Source organism: Adiantum capillus-veneris, chromosome 24, assembly GCF_014529385.1.
Source record: "Adiantum capillus-veneris isolate H3 chromosome 24, ASM1452938v2, whole genome shotgun sequence".
Classification (NCBI taxonomy): Eukaryota; Viridiplantae; Streptophyta; class Polypodiopsida; order Polypodiales; family Pteridaceae; genus Adiantum; species Adiantum capillus-veneris.
The window spans coordinates 1,519,172-1,544,554 of record NC_140954.1 but is presented as its reverse complement, the minus strand read 5'-3'; the positions used below and the strand labels follow the sequence as shown (position 1 = coordinate 1,544,554).

General features: G+C 43.8%; 1 protein-coding gene across 4 annotated transcripts; it reads left to right on the top strand.

Annotated features, from left to right (window-relative positions):
• The first annotated feature begins 61 nt into the window (after positions 1–61).
• Positions 62–25,383, top strand: LOC147425822 (kinesin-like protein KIN-12C). Of its 4 annotated transcripts, none has more exons than XM_086498026.1 (29): positions 63–622; positions 815–970; positions 1,040–1,123; positions 1,290–1,409; positions 1,486–1,599; positions 1,721–1,813; positions 2,239–2,328; positions 2,492–2,562; positions 2,642–2,716; positions 2,797–2,884; positions 2,957–3,015; positions 17,445–17,508; positions 18,011–18,076; positions 18,162–18,260; positions 18,399–18,485; positions 18,558–18,793; positions 18,872–18,938; positions 19,100–19,159; positions 19,311–22,376; positions 22,509–22,616; positions 22,744–22,923; positions 23,591–23,665; positions 23,757–23,996; positions 24,153–24,251; positions 24,336–24,410; positions 24,479–24,528; positions 24,607–24,718; positions 24,799–24,887; positions 24,973–25,383. In XM_086498026.1, exons 1-29 carry the CDS (start codon positions 140–142, stop codon positions 24,983–24,985), a joined length of 6,219 nt encoding a protein of 2,072 aa, XP_086354152.1. In that variant the 5' UTR covers positions 63–139; the 3' UTR covers positions 24,986–25,383. The 4 variants fall into 4 exon arrangements, 3 of the variants coding, with proteins under 3 accessions (XP_086354152.1, XP_086354153.1, XP_086354154.1); XM_086498027.1 differs by having other exon boundaries at positions 24,976–25,382; XM_086498028.1 differs by having other exon boundaries at positions 64–622; positions 24,485–24,528; positions 24,973–25,382.

Here is a 25,383-nt window from a genome sequence, read left to right as displayed (position 1 = left end):
ATATATGTCACACGTGTGTCATAGCATGTGTGCTGACCGACCGTTGCATGCTTCAAGACTTCCCTCTTTCAAAACTTTTCAATTCAAAGCTCTGCGCAACAGCTCAGGATGACTACACTCCTCCTCTCCTGAGAGTGTGATGGAGAACCAGGCGCAGACGTCTGTCTCCATGACCCCTTCTCGCTCTCGCACTCCTCTGCTTGAGAATCCCATTCTCGATGACGAAACCAACCCCTGGAAAGGCAAGCAATTAGTCTTCGCCGATCCAAAGAGAGGCTGCGAGAATGCCTGGGCTTGCACGCCAACCTCCTGCTCCTCCACTCCTGCAAAGTCCCGTCGCCAATTTCTTCATGGCACACTTCCTTGCACCAGGAAGCGCGCGGGCAGGAAGCTGCTTGCTTCGAGCAGTGACATCGAAGTGGGCAGGCTGCTTGTTTCAGGCGGTGGTGGCAGCAACATCCAGGCAATGGACCATGATTCCAATCCTCCTTCCAAGTCCATTGCTTGTCTTTTCCCAACACCTTGCACCTCATCCTCTCAGCATGCAAAATTGAATACGTTGGCCTCAGAGAATGTTGCTTTGGAGCAGGATCAGAATTTCTGGCGAGATCACAACGTCCAGGTCTGCTATTAAATGCTGAATCTTCTATTTCTGTTCTGTGACATTCCAATTTCCAACCGTGCCCACCAGCCTATGCACTACGTGCATTGAGGTGAAGAGCAGGTGTTGATTTGAGACAGACAGGCGTGACCAGTTGAGTCACCCAATTTTCTTGCTAGTTCCTTAAGCTAACAGATAATGACCATCTTCTAGGTGATTGTTCGCATCCGACCTCTCAATATTGCAGAAACAGCTGCTAATGGAACCAGCACATGCTTGAGACAGGAGAGTCCGCATGCCTTGACTTGGTTAGGACAGCCTGAATCAAGGTTCACATTTGATCATGTCGCTTGTGCAAGCACATCACAGGTTCGCCATAGCTTGAATTGTGGAACCTCTCCAGTACTGCTCAATAGAATGACACTTAATCATCTTCAGGAACAACTTTTTCAACTTGCTGGATTGCCGATGGTTGAAAACTGTATCAAAGGGTACAACAGCACAATCTTCGCTTATGGTCAAGTAAGCACTTGTATCCCAGTTCACTTAAGTAGCTGCCCACAAAAGACTGTTGCAAACATCATACTATATTGCCATACATAGCTGACAGACACTATCTGCAGAATGGAGAGTGCAAGGATTTCCAAACTGATTTCTTTTTTCTCCTTGCTGGGTTATATTCACATAGACAGGTAGTGGTAAAACCCATACGATGCTGGGTGATATTGAAGGCAGCGACCAGAAATTGAGCTCTGATTGTGGAATAACCCCTCGCATATTTGAGTACTTGTTTAGCAGGGTAGAGATGGTAAGCATCACAGACATATGGTTAAGTATAAAGTCATCATGGGGCTCATGTATTTACATTATAAAGTATGTAACAGGAAGAGGCATCATGTAGACAAGATCAGCTCATCTTCACCTGCAAATGCTCCTTTCTGGAGATCTACAATGAACAAATCACAGATCTCTTGGAGCCTACCTCAACCAATTTGCAGGTGAATTTCATTAGTGCTAAAAAGTACGCACCCCTCCCCCCCCCCCCCCCCCCCCCCCGGGCCGCCGGCAAGCACATGTGCACAACTTAGAGTAGCTTTGTACATTTTCTGTCATGAACAGATACATGAAAATCCGAAAAAAGGAGTCTATGTTGAAAACTTGAAAGAAATTGAGGTCAAAAACGTTGGCGACATCACAAATTTGCTGCTTCAGGTAAGCCAAAATAGTCCCTTTTTCCTCAATGCTGCTAACACTCTTAACACCAACAACCTGTATAAGATACAGGAATTGGTGTGCAAAGAAGCCAAATGTTAGTTGCAAGGATTTGAATGAGTGGTGGCACAATCAAAATTCTTTGACACAAAAATAAAAGATAAAGCTTTTTTATGCTGAAATGCCTCTTAATGGTTTGCCACTCATACTATGCTTCTCTTCGACCATTGATCCGCACCCCCCCCCCCCCCCCCCCCCACACACACACACACACACACACACACACACACACACACACACAGAGAGAGAGAGAGAGAGAGAGAGAGAGAGAGAGAGAGAGAGAGAGAGAGAGAGAGAGAGAGAGAGAGAGAGAGAGAGAGAGAGAGAGAGAGAGAGAGAGAGAGAGAGAGATCTGGATTGGAAAGGGTGCTGCCAATAGACGAGTCGCCCAGACAAGAATGAACCAAGAGAGCAGCCGCTCACACGGTGTTTTTACTTGTGTGATTGAGAGCCAGGTATTAGCTTGCTCAATCTGTGAGGTTTATTTTGTTGTTGTGCTCTGCATGATCATTTTCTTTGGATGAATTTATCTTGGTACAATGTATGATGAATGTTGGTACCATATACAATTTATCTTGGTACCATATACAGTGTATGATGAATGTTGCCCATTTGCAGTGGGTGAGTGATTCAGTGACGAATTTCCGTTTTGGAAGGCTGAATCTGGTTGACCTTGCTGGCTCTGAGCGGTAAGATTTCTTGAACCCTCATATGTAGTCTCATGATCCACAAACAAACACAACAATTCTTAAATATTCTGCAAGCTAGACAAAAGGCTTCTGGAGCTGAAGGAGAGAGACTTCGGGAGGCTGCAAACATAAACAAATCCCTTTCAACACTTGGGTAAGCTCTTTTTCCTAGTAGATTGAGAAGTGCAGTCCAATGCATAAGATTCTTGAGTAATCTGCAGCTTAAATTTTCAGCTTAGTCATCATGATCTTGGTAGATGTAGCACAAGGAAAGCAACGCCACGTTCCATACCGAGACTCAAAACTGACATTTCTGCTTCAGGTGATACCCCCATATCCAAGAAACTTTTTTTAATCGAAATGTTATCATATCTAAGCTTACAGGTTGATACAGGATTCCTTGGGTGGAAATTCGAAAACGACTATCATTGCGACAGTGAGCCCTGCTGTCTCGTAAGTCATGGACAATCCACACTATTGCTTTTACAAATTAAAATTCACTGTATTTCTGATTCAAGCATAATCTGAAACCAATTGATGCCACATTTCACATTTAGCATTACATAACAATATTATTGAGCTAAAAAGCTTGTATCGTAGTGACCTGCGATGATGGGGACAACAGGCCTTGAGATGCCGGGATAGTGTCCTGGGATTTGCGATAAGATGGGTCCAAATCGGGATGGATGGAGATGTTTATTTAGCAAGTTTACCTTGGGATGCCATTCTTGGACTGGGATGACTTGTACCTTGTTAGTGTTGATGCTTTCAAGGGATGGTCTTAACTACATAATAAATGACTATTGTGGGTCTATGTGATTATGTTCAACTCCTTAAGGCTTATTGGGTTAGTTTAATGCCTCAATGCTGGGTATACCAATGAGCCATTCATAATTAAGAGATAACAAAATAGACATAAGTTGCATTCTTGAGAAAGTGTATATAAGAGTCTCTCTTTATAGCTAGAGAGTAGCATGTAGGGCTAACTTCGAATGATGATGGGATTGATTACCTCATCTACAAGAGAAAGAAGTCGACCCCTCTTTCTAGGGATGCTTTTGGTCTCTAGTGAAATGCATAATTGCCAGCTAGGCTACACATGGAGTGTCACATGCATTGGGTACATTATGGTAGTTACTCATTCGGTGACTCAAACTCATGGAATTGCAGGCTAATGAATGTGAACATAGATGATGATAGGGTACACTGTACATGAAACTAACATATTATGATGATCAGCTTTGTGATGGAATAATAACAACTGAATGTGGGATACACATCATCAAAACCCAAGATAATAACTTCCCATTGCTCCTAAGTTGACTCCAAGAGGATCCTTAGGGTCACTCTGCTCAAAAGGTTTACACACTTAAAGTTAAGTCATCAACTTCTTCGGCCTGGCAAGAATCTGTATGCAAGAAAACTCGCACACATGTAGAGAGACGGTAGACCAATTACCGTCCAATCCCAAATCGCATAACGCCCATAATCTTGTTAGTGTCTAATTGTGCTTTTCCACATGAAACCATATACCTGTAGCACAAATTTTCTATGTTTCTACAAAAGCTTTGGGATGCAAGTGTGAGTGCGCGTGTGCACGGATGTATGCATGCGTGTGCGGTGCGGTGTGGTGCGGACAGGGAAGGGGAAGAGCGCAAGACCAATGTGGGTGGAGCAACCTCTGGAACTCGTGTGAGTGAGGTGCTCCTTATTCATATATGTCTAATGAATAAGGGCATGTACACACGTGGGGGGACGGCCAGACATCGAACGTCCGGCCCGAGCAAACGGCGTAGCGCCTTTACCCCAACAACTCCCACTTAAAGGCGATGCGCCAATAAGTGAGACCTGCTGCCCCGAAACGGCTGCTATTCTCCTTACTTGCCACTGCTCGGCCTGGCTTCTCTCCCTCAATTGCTGTAGTGTGTGTGTGTGTGTGAGAGCACCACACACATGCCTGGGTGTCCCGATGCTACTCTCCCAAGCTCGATGCCTTTGAACTGCAAGCTGTCTGATTTTGCTGCGATGCCTGACCTGGCTGCAGCTGCTGCCCAAGTGTGTGTGTCTTCATGCAATGCCCTTGTCACGTGACACATCCAACCCTATGTGTCCATGAACAAGCTTCAGCACGACAAGGGTTCGGTTCAGTCAAGTCAGTCCAGATTAGCAAGTGTTCTGGCACTTTTGTGAGTCTGTTCGTAGACCGTGCATGCCCAGACACTTAGTGTAGATGCATATCCTTTGGTTGCACACAGCATGATCGTAAGCATTTCCATCAGAATCCATAAGAATCCTTCAGGGGATTTTTCCAGTGCATTTAGTCTATTTTTCCTATCTTTGACATTTTTCACTTATTGTTTTTAAGTGACTTTTGGTGGAAAGTAGGTAGGGCAAATTGAGTAAGTTTGTATATAAGCAAACCTAGACTAGCAGTAAATGGCAGAAGAGGCACCAGGAGCACCATTGCTCAACAGGCAACTTCTCAGTAAGAACCCTTGGTGGCATTTTTCCTCCAAGCAAGATCCCCCATCTCCTAGCGTTTTTCATCATAGCATCATCGCCATAGACCTTCAGCAACAGGCGTTTTTCAGCACGAACACCATCGCCATAAGATCCAGCATACTAGCGTTTTTACACCTGCATACTCAGCCCTTTTGGCATGGCGTTTTCAGCAGATAAGGAACCAACAGATTTCAGCCTTTGAACCCCTAAAGACCAGCATTGCAAAGACTAGCCCATATCAGCATTGTTGGTGCCAGACAATTCCAGCCATCAGCGTTTTTGGGACAGCAGCAAACAAGCCTTAGATTTCAGCTAGTAGCGTTTTTGAACAGCAATACATAGCATCAGTTTTCAGCCCTTAGATCGGTCTTGCCACTCCCGTCGTCGTCATCGATCTAGCCTAGATTTTCATCAGTCACATGCATCCACTTTGTACCAGTTTGTGCAATCAATAGTAGACCACTCTCACCGACAAGAGTGGGGCCTTCGGAGGAGGGTTTTACAACGTCTTTGGTGTCGTATTCTCTTCTCTCTCAGTCTCATACACTTGTACGCATAGCGTCCATTCACTTTGTTTGTGATCATTGCACTCTCTCATTAAGAACGGAAGGCTCTCCCTTCCATAAGAACAAAAGGAACCTTGAGCACAGTTCGGAGCACTCATCTTGAGCAAAGTTCAAACATTCATTCCGCTGCACCTTACAGCCCGACTCTCAGCTGCTTCTCAATTTCCTGCTTCACCCGCTGCTGCCATAATTGGCTCTAAAATCCCCCAGTTGCAAACCAATTGCAAGGCTTGGTCTTGCTAGCGACTTCAAATTCTCCCTTGCAATGCCGAGCTATTGCCCTGCTTGATCTTCCCCCAAATGGTTCAAAGCTTCACTGCCGGGTTCTGTCGAACTCCAAGATTTCCAAGCTCTACCGAGATTTGCACTCCTCAAGCTCTGCAAAGCTCCAAGCTTCCTCTTTCTTGCTTGATTCTTGAGTATTTTCAAGAATCCCAGAGGCTCAAGAGGGGGCTGCGTACGCAAGACTCCGAGATTTGCCCGATCTCCTCCGGATGCTCATCGAGGAGCTCCTATCTGACGCTGCCGAGCCGGATCTGCCGCCGCTGAGCTAAAGCCGCCATGGCCAAGCTCCGTCGCTTCCGTGTCTGTCGTCGGGAAGCGGTCGCGTGCGCGTCGTTTGCTGTCGTAGCTTTGATACCACTTGTGAGTGCGCATGAGTGTGGATGCGTGCGCGCGTGCGCGGTGCGGTGCGTGCAGGGAAGGGGAAGAGCACGAGACCGATGTGGGTGGAGCAACCTCTGGAACTAGTGTGAGTGAGGTGCTCCTTATTCATATATGTATCATGAATAAGGGCATGTTCACACGTGGGCGGGCGGCCGGATATCGGACGTCCTGCCCGGGCAAAAGGCGTAGTGTCTCTACCCCAACAGCAAGAAAGTAAGATTATGCAACTTCAGTATGGTCGGGAGTTGAAAGCATTGCCACGATTGGGCCTTGATTAATAGTATGATGAGTCTGCAGAGTCACTTAAGTTGCTTACAGTATAAGTAAAGCAAGAAAACTGTGTTGTGCTGTCTACTGAGGGTGTTTCTCAATGCAATATACGTAAAACCTCACTCCTACAAAAACCAACTTTGTCTACTTAGTCGAGCTTCCAAGGTTTTGCTGTCCCATGTTGGCCTGGGTCCATCAACATCCATGTCAACCGGTAGAAGTGCATAAGGATACGTGACGATTGACTTCAAAAACAAAGATAAAAATTTCTTTAAACTGTTGCAGATCAACCACAAAAGAAGAAGAAGAACAGGGCCAAACTGGTAAAAAACACGGCGGACTTACTACTTCCTTTGCCATTCTCAAAGAGCTAGACTAAGGCAACGCGCATTCCATGACGCTCTCCTCCTTTCGCATGCTGCTAGTTCTACTGTGTCGGTGGTCAGCTCTGTCACAAAGTGATGACGTGGCTGCCCGAGAGCATTTTGAAAACCCTAACCCTAGATGTTGCTGAAATCCTAATTTTGGAAACCCTAACCCTAACACCTGCAAACCCTAAAACTGCAAAAACCCTAACCCTAACTTTAATGGCAGCAAGGGAAATCCCGGAAAGTGCGGAGGCATGATGACGTGGCACCGTACGGCAGAATTCCGAAAATTGCAGCGTGATTTACGTTGATGCTTTTTAGCTACGCAATTTGAGAAGAGAGAGAGTCTTTGCTTTATTTTCTGAAGCTCAAGAGAGCTTGTGAGAGAAAGAGCCTTTGCTTTTATTTTTAGGCTTTTGATTTGAAGCTTTTGGGGCACTGCTTTTGGGCAACCCTTGTAAATAACTATGTGATTTGGACTCCCACTCTGCAGAGCATCTGGACGCAGAGTCTGAGAATGAGACCCAACCACTCTTGTACTTTGAACACTGATTAATACAAAAAGAAATACCGAAAGGGGCGCCAGTCTTTGGGGCGAATATCTCTAGGCACGGAACTCCGCCGGGCCAGTGTCAATCTATTGTGAACTGTGAAGTGAAGAGAGCTTGTGAGAGAAAGAGCCTTTGCTTTTATTTTTAGGCTTTTGATTTGAAGCTTTTGGGGCACTGCTTTTGGGCAACCCTTGTAAATAACTATGTGATTTGGACTCCCACTCTGCAGAGCATCTGGACGCAGAGTCTGAGAATGAGACCCAACCACTCTTGTACTTTGAACACTGATTAATACAAAAAGAAATACCGAAAGGGGCGCCAGTCTTTGGGGCGAATATCTCTAGGCACGGAACTCCGCCGGGCCAGTGTCAATCTATTGTGAACTGTGAAGTGGTTATTTGGTGTTGTAGTGATTGATTCTTGACTTGGAGTGTCCAAGTCTGTTACAGTGGTATTAGAGCACGGCCGATTTCTCTTCTACGGGAAATTCAATCCCAATTTTTTTTCCGCGGCACGTATGGCTTCACACAAGGATCAATCGACTCCCTCTGCATCCAGAGATGCGGGAAGGGATCACAATGAAGATTTCGGCAGAGAGTATGGCTCGTCTCGGCCTACTCAGGCGGAGCAACGAGAGATGAAGCGTCGTCAGTTGATCGGCGATGCAACAAAGATGATGCTCAGTTTTGCAAAGGACCCAAAATTGGCAAAATATATGAGCGAGACTTCTTTTCAGGAAGTGCACGAGCAATGGCAGAAAACCACAACACCACCCCCGAAACCCGCTCTCAAGAAACCTTCTGCTCACAAGGAATATTCAGAGAAGGAATTAGAAGAGGTGGTTGATGCACGGATTGCTCACCTTTTTGACGTGCTAAAAAAGCACGGCAAAAAGCAGAAGAAAGGCACTGACTTCCCGGGTTATTTGGGTCGTCAATTGACATTTGATAAGGCAAAGAAACAGAAGAAGCGTGTTCGATTTGAAGGAGTATTCAGTTCTTCTTCTTCTTCTTCTTCTGACAGTTCTTCTAGCTCTTCGGATTCAAGCGAAGAAGACAAAAAAGGCAAAAAAGCGAAGCAAGAAACAACGCTTCGGAAAGGGTAAGAAAAAGGCAAAGAAATCTAAATCTCGCCCAGTGAGTGACAGTTCTAGAGAGGACTCGTCTACAGACAGTTCAGACTTGGATGACGGCAACTTTTATGCGAACAAGAAGAATTTTTATAAAGCCAACCAGTATGACTTTCTAGAAGATAAAAGCAAGAAAGTCCAAGAGTTCAAGGAAGGTGGACAATCAATCAAATTTGACACTTTTTCAGGATATAAAGATGCTTCGAAGGCTTTGTCTTTTATACAGCAGTTTGACATCGCTTTCGCGGGAGGACGCTACTCAGAGCACTCCAAGATTCAGAGAGCTGCCTCTTATTTTAAGTGGAATGCTCGAACTTGGTGGTCCACGCTTCTTTTAAACAAGACTGCACCAGTTAAATGGTTGAAATTTAAGAAGCTTCTTGTTTCTTCTTTGCTGACTCAAGAGTACGAACGCGATATACGAGCTGCTTGGAACCATCTTCGGATGACCAAGAAAGATACAGTGGATGCTTATTGCGAGAGATTTTGGAGCTCTTTTCTACCCGCCTCTTCATTCAAGAAGATCTCGTTAAGAGAACAGATTGAGCGGTTTACCTTGGGTCTACCTACAAAGATCCGAGATCACTGCTTGGAACAGAAGTCAGCTTCTATTCAGGAGTTGATGAGTCATGCGAAGCGGGGTTTTGCCATTCACTCTGGCAGTCTGACTTACCCCACCGATGAGGTCATGACACAACGAGCCGAACAAACTCGACCCAATGTAACAGACTTGGACACTCCAAGTCAAGAATCAATCGCGACACCACCAAATAACCACTTCAAAACAATTCACAGATCACAATAGATTTGCACTGGCCCGGCGGAGTTCTGTGCCTAGAGATATTGGCCCCAAAGACTGGCACCCCTTTCGGTATTTCTTTTTGTATTAATCAATTCAAAGTACAAGAGAGTGGCTCGGGGTTCACTCTCAGACTCTGCGTCTAGATGCTCTGAGAAGTAAGGGCCCAAGCCACTTATTTAAAGGTTTACAAGGGATGCCAAAAGCAGAGCCCCAAAAGCTTGAAAGCAAAAGCCTGAAAGCAAAAGCTCTTTTCCCTCTCTCACAGAGAGCTTCTGAAAGCAAAAGCAAATTCTCTCTCTCTCTCTCTCTCTCTCTCTCTCTCTCTCTCTCTCTCTCTCAATGAGAGCAAAAGCTGAGATTTGCGTCGCTCAAAAATATAAAAATAAATAAATAAAATAAAATAATTTTCTCCACCTCCGCGATTTTCAAAAATTAGGGTTTTTTTGCAGAAATTAGGGTTTGTAAGAATTTTAGGGTTTTTGGCAAAAATTAGGGTTTTTGCTGTCCGCCACGTCATCACTTTGTGATACCCAAGCTTACTCCTTAGGAGAGAGCTCGCTTCATCAGGGAGGGAAAGTGCTTTGGATGCAGGGAACATGGACATATCTTTGCGAAGTGCCCTAAAAAGGCACAGAAAGAACATAATGACAAGGACGACGAAAGGCGTGAGAGTTCAAGAGCAGCTGAGAGATGTGGCAGAAAAGGCAGATAAAAAGCAGGACCAGTACCACATGGCGTGAAGCCGAACCGAATCAAATAAATGAAAGTACAAACTTTGCTGCTCTTGGGACAAAGTGAAAGATCAGGAAGCTCTTAAAGGAGCCAAGGCCAACTTGGAATTGGCGGCTCGATTTGGAACTACGCCCGACAGGCTGAGGCCACAGGTAGAGGTACTTCGAGTAACACCCAGACGGGATGTTGCCATTACACCGAGCATTGGCAAACTTCGTTTGCAATGACAAAAGGGTGCTTAGGGCACGCGAGTGACGTTCTACTCGAAATCCCTTGGTACCACAAGAACTACGCCATGGTTGACTACCGGGCCGAGAAAGCGACTTTGACAAATGAAGGGCTCAGAGATTGTACTTGATGAACTTAAGTTTCTTTACTCATTCTTTTGGGAGAGAACTGAACAATGGATAAAGGTCGAATATGTTTTGACCTGAACAAAAGAACGCCAAGATTTTCTCCACTCACACGCCGATTGCTTCTTAGAGTGCCTACCAGGCGAGTTACCACCTGCTCGTCGTGAAGATCATACCATTGGTCTGATACCTGGAAGCACACCACCGAACCGGCCACCTTACCGCGTGAGCTGAGCACAGAATGAAGAGATTATGAACCAAGTGAAAGGCCTCTTGGAAAAGGGTCTTGTCCAGCCTAGTACTTCACCGTATTGCTCTCCAGTGTTGTTGGTTTTGAAGAAAGACGGATCTTGGAGAACGTGCATCGATCATAGACCTCTCAAAAAAATCACCATCAAAAACAGATTTCTGATTCCTAGGATCGATGATATACTCGACAGATTATAGGGATCCTCGTGCTTTAGCAGGGTTGATCTGAAGAGTGGATATCATAAGATCAGAATCGCGTCGTGAGACGTCTACAAGACAGCTTTTCGGACGACTTTTGGGTTATTTAAGTTTTTGGTGATGCCTTTTGGCTTAACCAATGCTCCTGCGACATTTAACCGAATGATGGACAGGATTTTTCGAGAGTACAGGCTATTTGTTGACACTTTCTTTGACAATATCATTGTTTTCTCCAAGAATGAAGCAGAACGTAGAGATCATCTGCTTCAGGTCCTTCAGGCATTACGAGATCACAAGTTAGTGATTAATGCAAAGAAAAGTAAAATTTTCCTACCAGAGATACACTTTTTGGGACACATTGTCTCAGCGTAGGAGTGCAAATGGATCCGGCCAAGATAGAGACTATTCGTGATTGGCCCGTTTTGAAGAATGTCCATGAAGCTAAACGCTTCTTGGGACTGTGTTCGTACTACAAGCGGTTCATTCGAAAGTCTACAGAGGTTGCTTCCCCTTTGCATATCTTGACACAGAAAGGAGTCCCTTTCTCGTGGGAACCCACAGAGGTGACTGCCTTTCAGACATTGAAAGAGAAATTGACTACGGGACCAGTTTTGACTTTGTCGGACTTGCAGAAGTTATTTGAAGTATATTGTGATGCTTGTGGTGTAGTTTGGGTGCGGTCTTAATGCAAGAAGGCCATGTCATTGCTTACGAGAGCCGATTGTTCTCAAGGCCGGAAATGACAACACAGATTTCTGAGAAAGAGCTTTTGGCGGTTATCCATGCTCTTGCTCAGTGGCGGCATTACCTACTCGGAGCGGATTTTACTGTCTTTACAGACCATCAGAGTTTGCGCTACTTCTTGTCACAGAAGCAGCTTTCGGAAAAGCAGATGCGGTGGGCGAACATCTTGTCAAAGTTTCACTTCCAGATTGTCCATGTGCAGGGACAAAAGAATGTGGTGGCAGATGCTTTGTCTCGGAAGCCGTTGGTTTTGGCTATTTCCGCAATACATCATAGGATCTTCGAGGATATGGTCGACCAGTACGCCACAGATACAGGTTTTGCAGACGTTTTCACACGGATACGGGATGGGGAGACAGTAGCGGGATATTCCATTCGGGATGGCTACTTGATGAGAAAAACCATGTTGTGCGTTACACAGCCGTTGAGGGAAAAGGTTATGACTCAATGCCACTCTCCACCTTTTACGAGTCACCGCGGCATTGCTACCACCATGAAAGGGTAGAAAGATACTTCTTTTGGCCGAGACTCAAAAAGAATGTGGAAGAGTTTGTGCGCAGTTGCTTAGTATGCTAGAAGGTCAAGTTTGACAGGCATAAAGCACAGGGATTGTTACAGCCTTTACCCATACCCAGCTGCCCCTGGGAAAGTATTGCAATGGATTTCATTTTTGATCTCCTGAGAACACAGAGTGGTCATAATGGTATCTGGACTGTTATTAACACATTTAGCAAGCAGGCTCATTTCATTCCAGTGAAGAAGACAGTCAAGCCGGATCAGTTAGCGAGACTGTTTGTGGCCTAGATCTTCAGATTAAATGGCATGCCTGAGACGATTGTCTCCGACAGGGACCCCAGATTTACGAGTTTGTTTTGGAAGGCAATTTGGGAGAACATTGGCACGCGGTTGCAGTTCTCGTCGTCGTTCCACCTGCAGACTGACAGGCAACCTGAGATTGCCTATTCAGTGGTTCTAGATTTATTGAAGTCTTATATCTCGGATCAAAAGACTCAATGGGAAAAGTACTGACCTTTGGTGGAATTTGCCTACAATAACACGATACACTCTTCGACGGGGAAGGCGCCATTTGAGATTGTTGAAGGTGTTGTGAAGGTTCCACCCTTCCTAAGCACGAAAGATAAGATCTTTGAAGCGGATGAGTATACGCGAGACTTAGATACGGCTTTTGCCAAGGTTCGCGAGACTTTGCAGAAATCTCAAGAACGATAGAAAAGGAAGCGGATCGCCATCGTCGCGACTTGAAATTGAAGGAGGATGATTGGGTGCTCTTACGTTTTGAGAAGGCACGCATGAGAAAGAAAAAGGGAAAGGAGAGGCTTTTTCCAAAGCTTAGTATGCGATATTACGGACCTTTCCAGATCTCTGAAAAGATAAATGATGTCTCCTTCTGACTGAAACTGTCTGACACTTGGAGGATTCACAATGCATTTCATGTGAGTCTCTTGAAACCTTTCAAAGGTGATGTGCCTAATGATGGGGAGCCTGATGAGAAACCCGAAGTGGAAGAAAACGAGGAGATCCTTGTTCCTGAACAGATTTGGTACATAAGGATACGAAGAATAAAGGTAAAGTCCGAAGAAGGTTCTTGGTCAAGTTCAAGAACTATCCTGCATTGGATGCGAAGTGGATGGAGGAGGAAGACCTCGCAGATACTCCTCAGATTGTGAAACTTTACCTCGAGGCTTTTGGGTTTAGCATAGTCTACTCCAAATGGAACCCAGAATTCAGCTTGGCCGGAGATTTGGTGCAGTGGGATGCACAAGAGGGGAGTCACTCCGCTCCTTTGTCAACAGATGCCTCGATTTTGATACTAGAGTCACTGATGTCTCTTTGAGCTTCAGGGATACTGAGAGCTAACAGTATTCTGCTGTATGACTTTATGAAATGGAATTCCTGAATATGATATTGATTTGTTCTTGACTTCTTTTTAAGTGCAGGAACTGATAGACGAAATGATTGCAGCATTTTGGTCTAATTGATCTCGAATAGACATGGTTGCAATAGGGGTTAGTCAATCGGACATCGATGAGGTCCCGACTGGATCTAGATGCGATTGCTAGCTACATTGCCGATAAATCATGGTCTAAGATCCGAATGAATGTTGAATGTCATGTGATGTCTAGTGATGTCCTGTGATGTCGTGTGATGTGACTGTCGATTGGTACATGTGCTAGATGTGTGTTCCTAGTACATAGGTACTAACAATTAGTGTCTAGTTAGTGTCTGCTTCAAGAGGGGGGTATGTCACAAAGTGATGACGTGGTTGCTCGAGAGCATACCCTTATCCTAGCTGTTGCTGAAACCCTAATTTTTGGAAACCCTAACCCTAAAACCTGCAAACCCTAAAATTGTAGAAACCCTAACCCTAACCCTAATCCTAATGGCAGCAGGGGAAATCCCGGAAAGTGCGGAGGCATGATGAAGTGGCATCGTATGACAAAATTTCAAAAATTGCGGCGTGATTTACACTAATTCTTTTTAGCTATGCAATTTGAGAAGAGAGAGAGTCTTTGCTTTATTTTCTGAAGCTCAAGAGAGCTTGTGAGAGAAAGAGTCGTTGCTTTTATTTTTAGGCTTTTGATTTGAAGCTTTTGGGGCACTGCTTTTGGGCAACCCTTGTAAATAACTATGTGGTTTGGGCTCCCACTTTGCTGAGCATCTGGACGTAGAGTGTGAGAGTGAGACCCAACCACTCTTGTACTTTGAAGACTGATTAATACAAAAAGAAAAACCGAAAGGGGCGCCAGTCTTTGGAGTGTCCAAGTCTGTTACAAGCTCTGCCATTCTTGATTCACCTCTTTTTGTTACGTCTGTTTCGTCTGCAGCCTCTCACATGCACCTCTTCCTACTTCCGTCTTCACTCCTGCCACAATTACTATTTCCTACACACCACTTGCAGTTACCTCGTCATCTCTCCCTATCTCAGTTCTCTCGTCACTGAGCATGTTACTAGCTTACCTGTAGTGCCCCTTGAGAGCCCTACACTCCTAGGTACTACTGGTGGATCTTCAATTGTGGTAAGACTCTACTTCGCTGTTTCGGCTATCTATGGAGATCTTGAAAGAGTCAAAGAATGCTATTGCTACCATTGAGCTTGGAGCAGAGCAGTTAGCTGCTAGTCACCAATGCCACTTCACGAGACTGTGACAACCACTATATATATTTGCTGGTTTCTTTCCCTTGATTTTTATTTAATTTTTGGGACCCTCTTTTTGAAATCACAAATGTCCGAACATTGCATGGCATTATGAAACGGTAGTTGGCCGAGAGTTTCACCCGCAGAAGTCAAGGCCAGGTAGCCATGAGTTGGTTCGCCGATCGGCACTGGAATCCGACTTGTAAGGAAGTGGCTCATTTAAGCCCCTCGGCAAAACTCTATAAGTTGATGGGTACTAGGAATTACACCAAAAGGAGCAAATTGGACACATGGTAGTAGGAGAGCCATTTGCAAGTCAACACTCAGTCCAAAATATCTCATCCCAGGAGGGGGTGTCCAAAATTGAGGTTGATGCTGATTTTTATCATAGTGCTCCACAATGTGTGTGTGTGAGTAGTGGGTGCAGGTGCTCACAACTTTAATGGAAAGCTCGTCTTCTCACTTGTCTCATACAACGCAATGACTTGCTCTCGCGCATCTCTCTCTCCCCTTTGCACATATACTAATGCCCCATTAGTAGGGCTTCCCAGATGACTATGTACAATTTTGAGGATTTTATGCACGTTTGCCAAGGCAAGAACCTTATGTATAGGAATCGGATTAGCTAATTGCTAATCCCCCTACAAGTACGCACAGTTCCATCACGAAGGAATGAAAAAACGGAGAGTTTCTCGTGTGAAAACTTGTTCAATTTATAAGGGGACTGTCCCATTGCGTACGGGAGCTTCTGAGACACGCGTAGGCATGTTTGCTCCGCTCAAAATGATGCAAAACAGAAATTACAGCCTGTTGTGTTTTTTCTGTAGGTTTAGGGTTTCGCACCTAAAATGCAACATAATACAAGGGGAGCCTCGGGAAAGCCTTGGGTGCTTGTACATGACAATTTAGAGAGATTTCCTGCAAGAATTCGTCTAATTCAAAGGGTAAGTGACCCTACAGGTGCGAGAGCTTGAGGGCTACCCACAAGAGTGATCGGCACGCAAATCGGAGAGCAAAACAGAGAATTACAACTTACTGTACTTTTTTGCATGTTTAGGGTTTGGCCAGTTTGATGCCTAGAGGTCCCAAGAGCTTCAATGAAGCTAGGGAATCACTAAACAGGTGCTTTGGTGCAAATTGGAGGCCAACAACAGAGATTTCAACGTGCTGTAATTTCTTGCTAGGTTTTGTAAAGTGCTATAAATACGTGGAAAGTCACTGTTTACTTGGGATTTTGTCCGTGGAGACTTCTATTGTGGTTCCCAAGCTAGGGAGTCACCAAATAGGTGTTTTGTTGCAAATTGGAGGCCAAAAATAGATGCAGCCAACACAGAGAGTTCCGTGTGAGGGATGAGCCATAAGATAAACGTAGCTGGACTGTCAGGGATATTTTGCTAGCCGTTGGTGGCTCTTTATGATTGTATATATGTGTAGTTGGTTCTAGTCGTGTTATGCTTCATCTACTTTCTATGGTCTTGCGTCTTGAGTCTCGTGTCTTGGGTCTAGCACCGCACATTTGCACTCTCCCTGCTTATTGGAGCCTCGATACCCCTACTGTACGTGCGAGTCCTGGCTTGGAACTGTGTGCGCTTCCTGATAGTCTTTATTGGTTCCATGAGTTAGTTGAGTTCCATTGAGGACGGGGTCTTTTGTGTTGTGTCTTTGAGTTGCTCGTTCATTTGCTCTATTGTGTTTTCTTTCTGTTGGAGTGGGGTTTCACGCATATTGCAACGAGGAGCCCCCACAGTAGAGAGCACGTCACACTTTTCCTGCTACAATAAGGTAATAAAATAGCAGAAACTTGAAACGTTTCTTAGTCACCTTGAGAATAATACATAGAAAATGAGTGAACATCGAAGAAACTATAGATGCATAGACTTGGTCTTCGCTTGTTGACTTCAATACGGGGCAATATGAAGGCTTTTACTCTTCTCTACACATCAAGAACTTGTTAGAGTGTGTTTTCGAAATTGAAATTATCTTTCTGCTTACAAGATCCTGAAGGAAACATAGCTTCATGTGTAAATGCGTGCTCATCAGATAATGATGGACTCGTAAAACCTCTGACATAATTGAAGTAATTGAGGCTTCCATCAACTTTTGCTACCTACAAATGAAGTGGAGGGAGAGAGATTGGACTCATTGTTCTCCTAAAATACTGTGGCCTTACAAGCTTCCATGATATGGCATCTAAAGTACGAAGTAGATGATCAAATTTCAAAATTTAGTAAAAAAGCTATAGCCCAACTCATCATTCCTCACCCTATAACTGAGAGCAAGGTCTGTAGGAAGTGCTGCCTCCTCTTGCACCTCGCCATGGAGGAACTCCCCTCCACCTTCATGGATGGGTAATCTGTACACAATGTACATACTCTTAAATATATTCTAGAATAAGCTTGCACAGTTCACCTTTTACCCTGATGTGCACTAGTAGACGAGGTGTACGAAAAATGGTTTTTGTAGTAAAGAACAGCTATCCAGCTCAAGATTGCTATCAAGGCAAAATTGCAAGAACACTCTTTTCATTGCGAGAATGTTGAGATAAATGGTATTGTATGCTTGAAATATGATAATAAGACCCTTTTTTCTGTGCAGGTGTGCTAATGAGACACTCAGTACATTAAAATTTGCCCAACGTGCTAAGTTCATCCAAAACAATGTGAGCATGCTATGCTCTCCATCACCTTCTTTGTTATTTATTCCACTTGAAAGAAATTCCTTGAATTGGCCTCTGTGAGTGTACATGCAAGGAAAGAACTTAAAATAGCTCTTGCTGTTTTTTGATTCCTGTCGACCATTCCTTCAAGAATGCATGTGTGCAAGTTTGGATGAATGCTCTTCATTTAGGGCCTGACCTCATCTGGAGATTTATGAAGATAATGCAGAAGGCGAATATTCTGGTGTATTTGTGTTAAATTCATCAAGAACAATGTCAATATGCCTCCATCCACCTTTTTCATTCATAATTCCACAGAAAGCACTCCAAAATAATCCTTTGATAGTGTTTTATTTTGTAAGAAACAGCTAAATAACCTCTTTTTGATATAAAAAATTCCTTCCTGAAAACAAGCGCGCAAGTTAACGTGCATCACTGGGATAGCCTCTTCTGGACATTTCTGGAAATAACTGGAGTAAATCAGCTCTTTATTTGCCTGCACCAGGCCATAATAAATGAGGATGCATCTGGAGATGTCAAGGCTCTTCAATTACAGATACAAGACCTTAAGGTTCATAATCAGTTTTCCTTTTTTATTTTTTTGGGGTTGCTGATCCTATCTTTGTCTTTTAAACCACCTGTACCTGAACTTGTAGAAAGAGCTCAAGCGACTGCAAGACCAAACATCAAAATCAGTACCAGTGGCACCAATGCAAGACACACAAGCAAGTGGTTCAAGAAATGATGTGCAAACAGTAAGCTCCCTAAGCTTTCAAATGACCGTGGTTTTAAGAGTTTCTGCTTTGATCCTACTTGCATTCATACTTTCTTAAAATGTGTCACCAGCTGTATTACTTATTTATACCTTTTGGGCTTGATTTTACGAAATGCAGATTGAAGGAATCCATTTAGAGTACCCCAAAGGCGCAGAACAAGAGAACCACGAACTTGCTGCAGTGAATGGGCAACTTAATTGCATGGTACTAGAACAAGAGATCAGTGTATGCTATTCTTTTACCAGTATCTTTAAACTGAGCACGGCATGAACTCAGCTCGAGGCGTATGAGAGGGACTTGGAATATGCAAAGACAATGTTGCAACTCAAAGAGGATAAAATCCAGAGGCTTAAACGAGTGGAGGATGCTGTGCTATCAGCGGAAAATTGTCTTCAAGAAGAAAACAGAGCATTGCAGCAAGAAGTGCATTTATTAAAAGAGCGAATGAATCAACAGCCCGAACTACTGCGCTTTGCGTTTGAGAATAAGCAACTGATACAACAACTTAGAAGGTAACCTCCACAAAGCTGAGGTTGCTGATTTGTAACAATAATAGCATGTTTCTTGATGGTATTCTCTGAAAAATGTAGCCAGGATGAATTACATGGAAAAGAGAGAGAAATGCTAATGGGAGAGCTTTCAAACTTGAGAAGACAGGTACTGCAAAGCATGTTACCTAGTGTTAAAAATATTTGAAACTGTTAGCTTGGTAGGAACAGACACAACCCGTGTGCTGCTTACAACTTTAAATTATAAAGAAGGACAAGTAGCAACTTTATAATATACTCAAATGAGACACTTGAACCATCCCGGTGCAGGCTCTTCAAGGCAATGCTATGCATTCCATACACAAGGAACAGACCAACTCATATACACAGGTAAGATATAAGAGCCACCGTCCCTCTCAAAACATCATCTGCTGAGAAAAATGCTCGCCTTTTTTTTTCCTTTGAAAATCATCAGGGAATAAGTTGCTGTTGTCGGCATGTATGTGAGCCTGTAACCTTCCTGAACTGTCAATATCTGCAGAATGTTGTGCAAATGAAGCAAAGTGACCAGACAGCGAACTCCAAACGACTCGTTGAGGAAAACAAGTTAATGTCTGATGAAAACTCTCAAGCAGGCAACATCATCAAGAGTGGAATTGAAAGCCAAGGTGACCAGATGGATATTAACTGCCTTCTTGACGAAGGAGCTCAGGCACTTGATGAAGCTTTACAGCAACTCCAAAGCATAACCAAACACAGCTTCAATGCCAGTGAAAACCGGCCAATAAGCTTTATTCATCCAGACATCATCCACAGAGATGATCAAGAAATTAGATGTTTCTTGCAGCAGGCTTTTGAAACCGCCAAGGAAATAGAAAGTCAATTCAAGGTTTGGTGTGGTGTGGCAGTAGGTGAGCATAAGCGGAAACGGAATGAGTCGATGAAGACACTTCCACCTAACTGGGGGGGCAAGCGCATGAGAGCTTTGAAATCAGATGCAAGCGACAAAGCTAGTGAAGAGCAGCGAGAAAATAGAGTATCATGTAGTCTGCCAAGCTTGACAAAAAATTGCTTGCCTTTTGAAGAGAATTGTGAGTTCAAAGGTACATTGAAACCACATGAATTGAGCATCGATGAAAGATTGCCAACGTTTCATGCAAATGAAAACCCATCTTTCACAAAAGAGCCCCAGAATGGACAGAACTCTTTCAACTTCTCAATCAATGTACTACGTGAATGGCACAAAACAGGAGGCAAAAAGCTATCAAATGAACGCAATAAGAGAAATATTGTTCTGGATGCACATGCTATGCCATACAGTTCAGAGGCTGAGGCAAAACAGCGGGCTCACTCGCACTCCATACTGCAGATTGAACTTGCTTTAGCTTCAATGCAAGAGCTGTTGCACATTGGCCGGCAAGAAAGGTCAACTCACAATGAGTTAGATGAACAGGTTTTTGAACAGCTTGAAAGACAATTGGTATACATGTCTCAGATGCTAGAAGATGAAGGCCAACAATTTGATGCACTCTGCACACTCACAGAAAAGCTGCAGGCTCGCATAAAACAGTCAAAATCTCAAGCAGTTGGCCTGAAGCGTCAAGTACTTAAGCTTCAATCAGATGCAGTAGCAAAGGAAAACGAAATATATGCTTTGCAGAAGGAGGAGAGAACACTTGCAACCATTGTTGAGAAGTTGCACAAGGAAGAGGAAGGATTGACAACACGTTTGCTTTGTCTGAGCCAGCAACTTGAATGCTCTGAGAAGCAAAGACTACAGGGTGAGCAGATTTACAAGCAGACGTTGCGTGGAATTGAAGAGAATCAGTTTCAAGTGAAACTAAAACTTCAGAAGGTGACTGCTGAAATTAAAGAGGGCAATGACAAGTTTATGGTTGTGAAGAAGCAGATGAAAGCTACCCTGAGAGACCTTAGGATGGCAGAGAATACCAAACAAATACTGGAAGAAGCGTACATATGCACAAAGGAATCGAAAGGGGATGCTGTTTCCCTAGAAAATGGCTTAGCAGTTGTGTATCAGTTGACTTCTCAAATGCAGAAACAACTCCTGGCTATGGAAGCAGAGATGATGAGTATAATGCCATTGCTGGAGGGTCGACTAAAGGTTATTACAGATGCTTGGAGAGAGGAGAAAGCGACGATCCTTGTAGAGCTTGATAAAACAAGACTAGATGCTGCCGAGAAGATAGGCGAAGCAAGTGAAACTTTGGAGAGATTCAAACATGGACATGTTATAATAAGAGAAGCAGAGCTTATGGTGAATACTCTCACAAAAGCAATCGAGTCTGCAAGAGGAAAACAGCTAACATTGAAGAGCCAATGGCATGCTGAAAGAGAGAGCATGTGTGCAGAGATTGCTGAATTAAAGCGCCTGGTTGCCCAAAAAGAGGAGGAGCTGCAGCTGAAAGAGAAAGCGCTGATTTCAAACAACACAATCATGAAGACTTTTGACCTCACAGAAGTTCAATCTTCTGTGCTTGAGCAAGGGGAGAGAACACACTCTACTCCTGCGGGAAACATGGTAGACGACAGTGAGTGTGGCTTCAAAGATGTATGCCAGGACAACAAAGAGCTATGTGCACGCAAAGGCGATGCCTATGCTAAGGACAGCAAACAAATGCTGGCTGAAAAAAGTGAATTGATCAATTTGAAGGAAGAAAGATGCCCAGACAAATCAAACATTAGGCTACAAGAAACGAGTCTTCACAGTTATGAATCAGCAAAAGCATTTGGAAGGATCAAGAACAGCTCAATGGTTCAACAAATTCAACTGGATGTTGCTGCTGAAATACCATTGCAACTTCAAAGATACGATGAGGACACCAACATGTTGCTTGAAAAGCTGGACGGCATAGTTGCCACACTATCCCAAAAACAGGGAGGTGAGGATGCATGGGGTCGCTTCTTAAACAGCTTTGCAGTTGCATTGTCCAAGCTGGAAGAAGATGCAAATTCCTGCCTAAGTTTCTCTAGTGTCATCTGTGAAACACTGGATAAGACCTTAGCTGAGAAGCAGGATCTACAAGAGGAGCTCAAAAGAAAACAAGAACTTTTGAAAGGATCTTTCTTTGATCTCAGCCTGCTACAAGAAAGCATTGCAGATTACCAAAACATGAAAAACAAGCTAGATTCCCTCCAAGCAGAGCTTGAGATCAAAGATGAAAAGCTTCAGAAGATGGAAAGTGATTATGCCATGCTTGAAAATGAGCAGGTCGAGAGCACAAAGAAAGCTATCTCTTTAGAGGTCATCATACTTGAAGCTGAGCAAAGCAGGACTTCCATGGCTAAGAAGAACGCAGAAATGAGACAAAAAATGGAAGTAGCTGATGAAAAGATTGCTTCTTTGAAAGCAATGCTTGAAGAGCAAAGACAAGCAAACGAAAAACTCCAGCTGGAAATGCTGGACATGGACTTCCTGATTGAACAAAAGATGACCGACTCATTTGACAACATGAAGGAAGCATTAGGTTTAGCCTTTGATGAAAAACAGCAGTTAAAGGTCAGGTTGGCCAATGCAGAAAAACAGTTAAAGACAGCTGAGCTGGCTGCAGACAGAAGCAAAAGGCTTGCTGATGAGGCTCAACAGGTGCATCAAACTACCTACCATATCTTTGTGTTAATTCACAATCCATCATTTAAAGTGTGCTATCATTAATTTGGGTGTATCCTAAGACTGTGCCAATGCTAAGTTTTAGTCCCTGTCATCTTTGATTTCCAGATTGCAGAGACAAGTATGCGTTGCATCGAGGAAAATGCATCAGAACTTAACAGAATGGAAAGATCCATCCACGAGTTTGAGAGGACAATCAGTGTGCTAGAGAGTCAAGTGAGTAAATGTCATGGTGCCCCATGTGCACCTTATATATTTTTGCCAGGAACTCTGTAGACAGATTTCTTGTCTGAATTACGAAGTCCATTGTTGCTTACAGCCTCTTACAAGCATTTTCTGGCAGATAGAGATCTTGAAAACAGAGGCAGAACTACAACAGCTTAGAAGGGAGGATTTGGAGATGGAGCTGCAAGCACTTAGACATCAGCAGTACCATGATCCATTGAGCTCCAGTGAAACTCAAGGTCAACATTCTGCTGAAGTGATAACACTGAGGAGAGAGCTCGCAGAAAAATCTATAGAGGTAGTCATGAAAATTGCATGCCCTTTTTCCTTGACTAGAAACCAAAAGTTTTGCTTTCCCGTTGAAGAGTGGTGGTCAGTCCGGAATGATATGAGATACAAGGGCTGCAGTATATAGAAGGTATTTATCTCAATAAGGGCTCCAGGGATTACCTGGCAGATGCAAGAGACAAGACGTCTAAGTGTATCACTACTTCAAAATGCCGAACTTATCCACAGCTCTGAACACTCCCAAAACTACTGTTTACTGAATCTCTCTTATGCTTGGCGATGCTTTTTCATATTTTAGTCCATTCTTAGGATTATTGATGTCACAGTTAACAAGATTCCAACCAACTTTAATTGTCTACAATAGAAAAAATCAACTTCTTAGCTATACCAAATTGATGCATGTATGAGTAGTCTCACTGGATCTCGGTGTAAGTTGCAGAATGCTATTGACGCAGTTGGCCCTAATGCTTTCATAGTCCTTACGAGAACGTTTCTCCTCCCTAAAGTTCCCTTTTCTGCATAACCTTTCTTCTCTTTCAAGGCTTGAGACCCTCTTCTAGGAACCTGTCGTTACTGAAAGTTCTGTTTTGCTCTGAGAACATCAATTATTCTCTGTTCAAAGGCTGGCAAGGGCCACTTTATGTGATGCCTCATATTTGATCAATCCTTTGTAGCAGATTAAAAATCTGGTGGTGCAAGTCGAGGAGCTCATGCTTGCAGCAGAAAGGCAAGCCACAGCACATCATCAAAAAGTATGTTCGTATTATCCTCATAGTTATTAATTGAATATTTGATGTAACACAATCCTTGTTTTGATGGTTCTGAGATGTTTGTGATGGTTAGCTTATTTCTTTGGAGGCCATGGCTGACAACCTTAATCAAGAAAGGGGGCACTTGAGAATGGCCAGCCCAACAACAAAAAATGCAGGAGAAAGACATGTTGGAAATTGCTCGACTTCTCCTTTTAAATGCATCAATTCTGGATTGGCCCAGCAAATAAGCTATGAGAAAGATGAAGAGTTATACCTGAATAAATATCGTATTGATGAGCTTCAAGACTTGGCCGCATCGCGCCAAAAAGAGGTACGGCAACCAGCTGGACTATGTTTGTACTTGGTGTAAGGCCTTGTTCTTGGTTTTGGGATTCCAAGTTGACCCAAGGTAGTTAGCAAGGAGTATGAAGGCATTAGAGGAAGAGGTTGTCTATCTGGGTAAATTATGTGATGGTTGCTGCTGCAGATATTTCGGCTTCACAGAAAACTTGCGGAGGCAGAGGCGATGACTTACGACGTGATAAGAGACCTCCTTGGAGTGAAGTCTGACATTGCGACTCATGCGGTAAGGGTGCAAACACCTTATTACGAACCCTCATCTTTTCCATGAACCTACTAAACGTGCACTAGTGCAATGCCATCCGTGCAGTCGCTTCTTAATCATGAGGACGTTGAGACTTTGATAAAAAGGGCGTCTTTTCACGAGAGAACAGCCAAAGACAAGGTTGGAAATGTTCTTTACTCCGCACAGCTTTGCTCATACAAGGTTGTTGAATACGGACTTGCGTGCAGGAGAAGGAACTGGAGGCACTTCGAGAAGAATACAATGAGGAGAAACAAAGGTGGAAACTCGCCCTATTACATAAAACCAAAAGTCCAGTCTCGTAGTTAAGAACTTATGCAATCCCTCCTCCCTGCAGATGGTCCAAAGAGAGTGGCAGAAAACAAGCCGAGGTGCTGGCCGCACATTTTGCCATGGAGAAGCTCCGCCAGAAGGAGTTTCTCCTCAAAGGAGAAAACAAGAGGCTCAAGGTAAGTCACCGCTCTGCATTAGATTCCTGGGATCGGCATGGATTCTTCGATTGAACTGCAGCTTTGTGGATGCTGTACAGACGGACCTCTGCAAGCAGAAAAAGCGACTGCTGCGATTGCAGGAGAAGATTAAAGCGTCCTGTGACAAGGACACCATCACCATCATCAGGTTAACTACGTCTTGCCCTCTTCTATTTTATATGCATACATACGTTGCTATGCTCTGATCTCCTGTATGTATTTGTGTGAGCTAGCAGGGCGAGTTGAGGCGGGCGCATATGCTTCTCAATCAGGAGCTGGGATGCGAGAGATGACCACATTTAGTTGCTTACATGGCAACAACAATTCTCCATTACTTACACCGTCTGTGTGTAACATGGATGTATAATGGTTTTGTACATTACTATTACTGTTACTATTACTATTACTATTTCTGTAATGGAGACCACAATGTTTACACATCCTATCTCTATGGTCAAGGTGAGAGTGAGGCCTCCCAATGCTCCCTCAAACCTTCTAAACATTAATAAAAATAAGAAAAGAATGAGAAGTACGCTCACATCTTCATCTAGACATGTTGTAGCCCTCTATATATATAGCAAACAAAATTTCTCAAATTGAAGGTGCATGTTTGATTTTGAATGCACCTTGCCATCGATCATTAA